The sequence below is a fragment of the Phytophthora parasitica genome, assembly GCF_000247585.1.
Source record: "Phytophthora parasitica INRA-310 unplaced genomic scaffold supercont2.13, whole genome shotgun sequence".
NCBI classification, from domain to species: domain Eukaryota; phylum Oomycota; class Peronosporomycetes; order Peronosporales; family Peronosporaceae; genus Phytophthora; species Phytophthora nicotianae.
In genome coordinates this window covers 728,011-728,934 of record NW_008648999.1, presented here as the reverse complement: position 1 = coordinate 728,934, position 924 = coordinate 728,011, and the positions used below count along the sequence as shown (strand labels likewise).

At 54.7% G+C, this 924-nt stretch overlaps 1 protein-coding gene across 1 annotated transcript; it reads left to right on the top strand.

Moving 5' to 3' along the window:
* Positions 1 to 438: 438 nt before the first annotated feature.
* Positions 439 to 759, top strand: PPTG_07882 (hypothetical protein; the record flags this gene model as incomplete). The annotated part of the gene is made up of 1 exon (XM_008902259.1): positions 439 to 759. One exon carries the CDS (start codon positions 439 to 441, stop codon positions 757 to 759), a length of 321 nt encoding a protein of 106 aa, XP_008900507.1.
* Positions 760 to 924: the final 165 nt, after the last annotated feature.

The following is a 924-nucleotide window of genomic DNA, read 5'->3' as shown; positions in this document are numbered from 1 at the left end:
TGCTACTAAAGCGCGCTTTATTTAACGTAAGCGGACCATACTCTAACCGTCTTTGGTGCTCATTTGCGAACCAGCGAGATCTCCCGCCATTTCCTGGCAGTCGGCGGAAGGAAGTTCCCCCGATATTGCTTCTGCAGTCGGCAATTCTTGACGCTGATCAGCTCCTTGCCGAGACCCCTGCTGGTGCGGAGAGACGGCGCGCGCGGATTGAGGAGCTCAGAGGACGCCGACGTCAGCGAGTGGAGGGCATTCGTGGAGGCAACGTTTTGCCAAGCCATTGCAACCAAACCTCGGCTCTCTTCAGGCATTGCGTGCGGAGCGAGTTGCTGTGGCCAAGAAAGAGGCTGCTGGAGTGCATTTGGATACCCTGGACCTACACGTACATCGGATTCCAAGCTGCAGAAGCAGCAGCAAGCGGATTCGGCGCTGGCGGAGGTGATGAGCCAGAAAGAAAAAGTAGACAACGAGGGCGAACCTTCAGACAGAAACTCCAACTTCGGAGAGCAAGGTGACGAGTCTGCACAAGAAGGCGAGGCCATGGAGGATGGATCGGCTTCAAGTGACACTGGAGAAGAGCAGGAACTAGCGTCCGACCGCGACTTAAGCAGCGAAAGCGAAGAGGGAAGTAGTGGGGAAAAATCGTCGCACCGGACGCAGACAAGTCAAGCCGCTCGGACGGCCACGAATACGAATCGATCTGAGGAAAGCGATGAAGAAGATGGTGCCTTTCTCGAAGGATTTTCACGTCGTTCGGATTAGTGGGAGGCGTTTATCAAGAATTTGAAGTGTTCCAATCTGCAACGTTCCAGCAATTCACGAGTCGGACTAGTACATCTGTCTCAAGTCGCAACCGGCAGATGCAAAACTCCGTCGAAAGCGAAGCGAACAAGACCGGTAAACGCCGTGCAGACGTGGAGAAGCGGA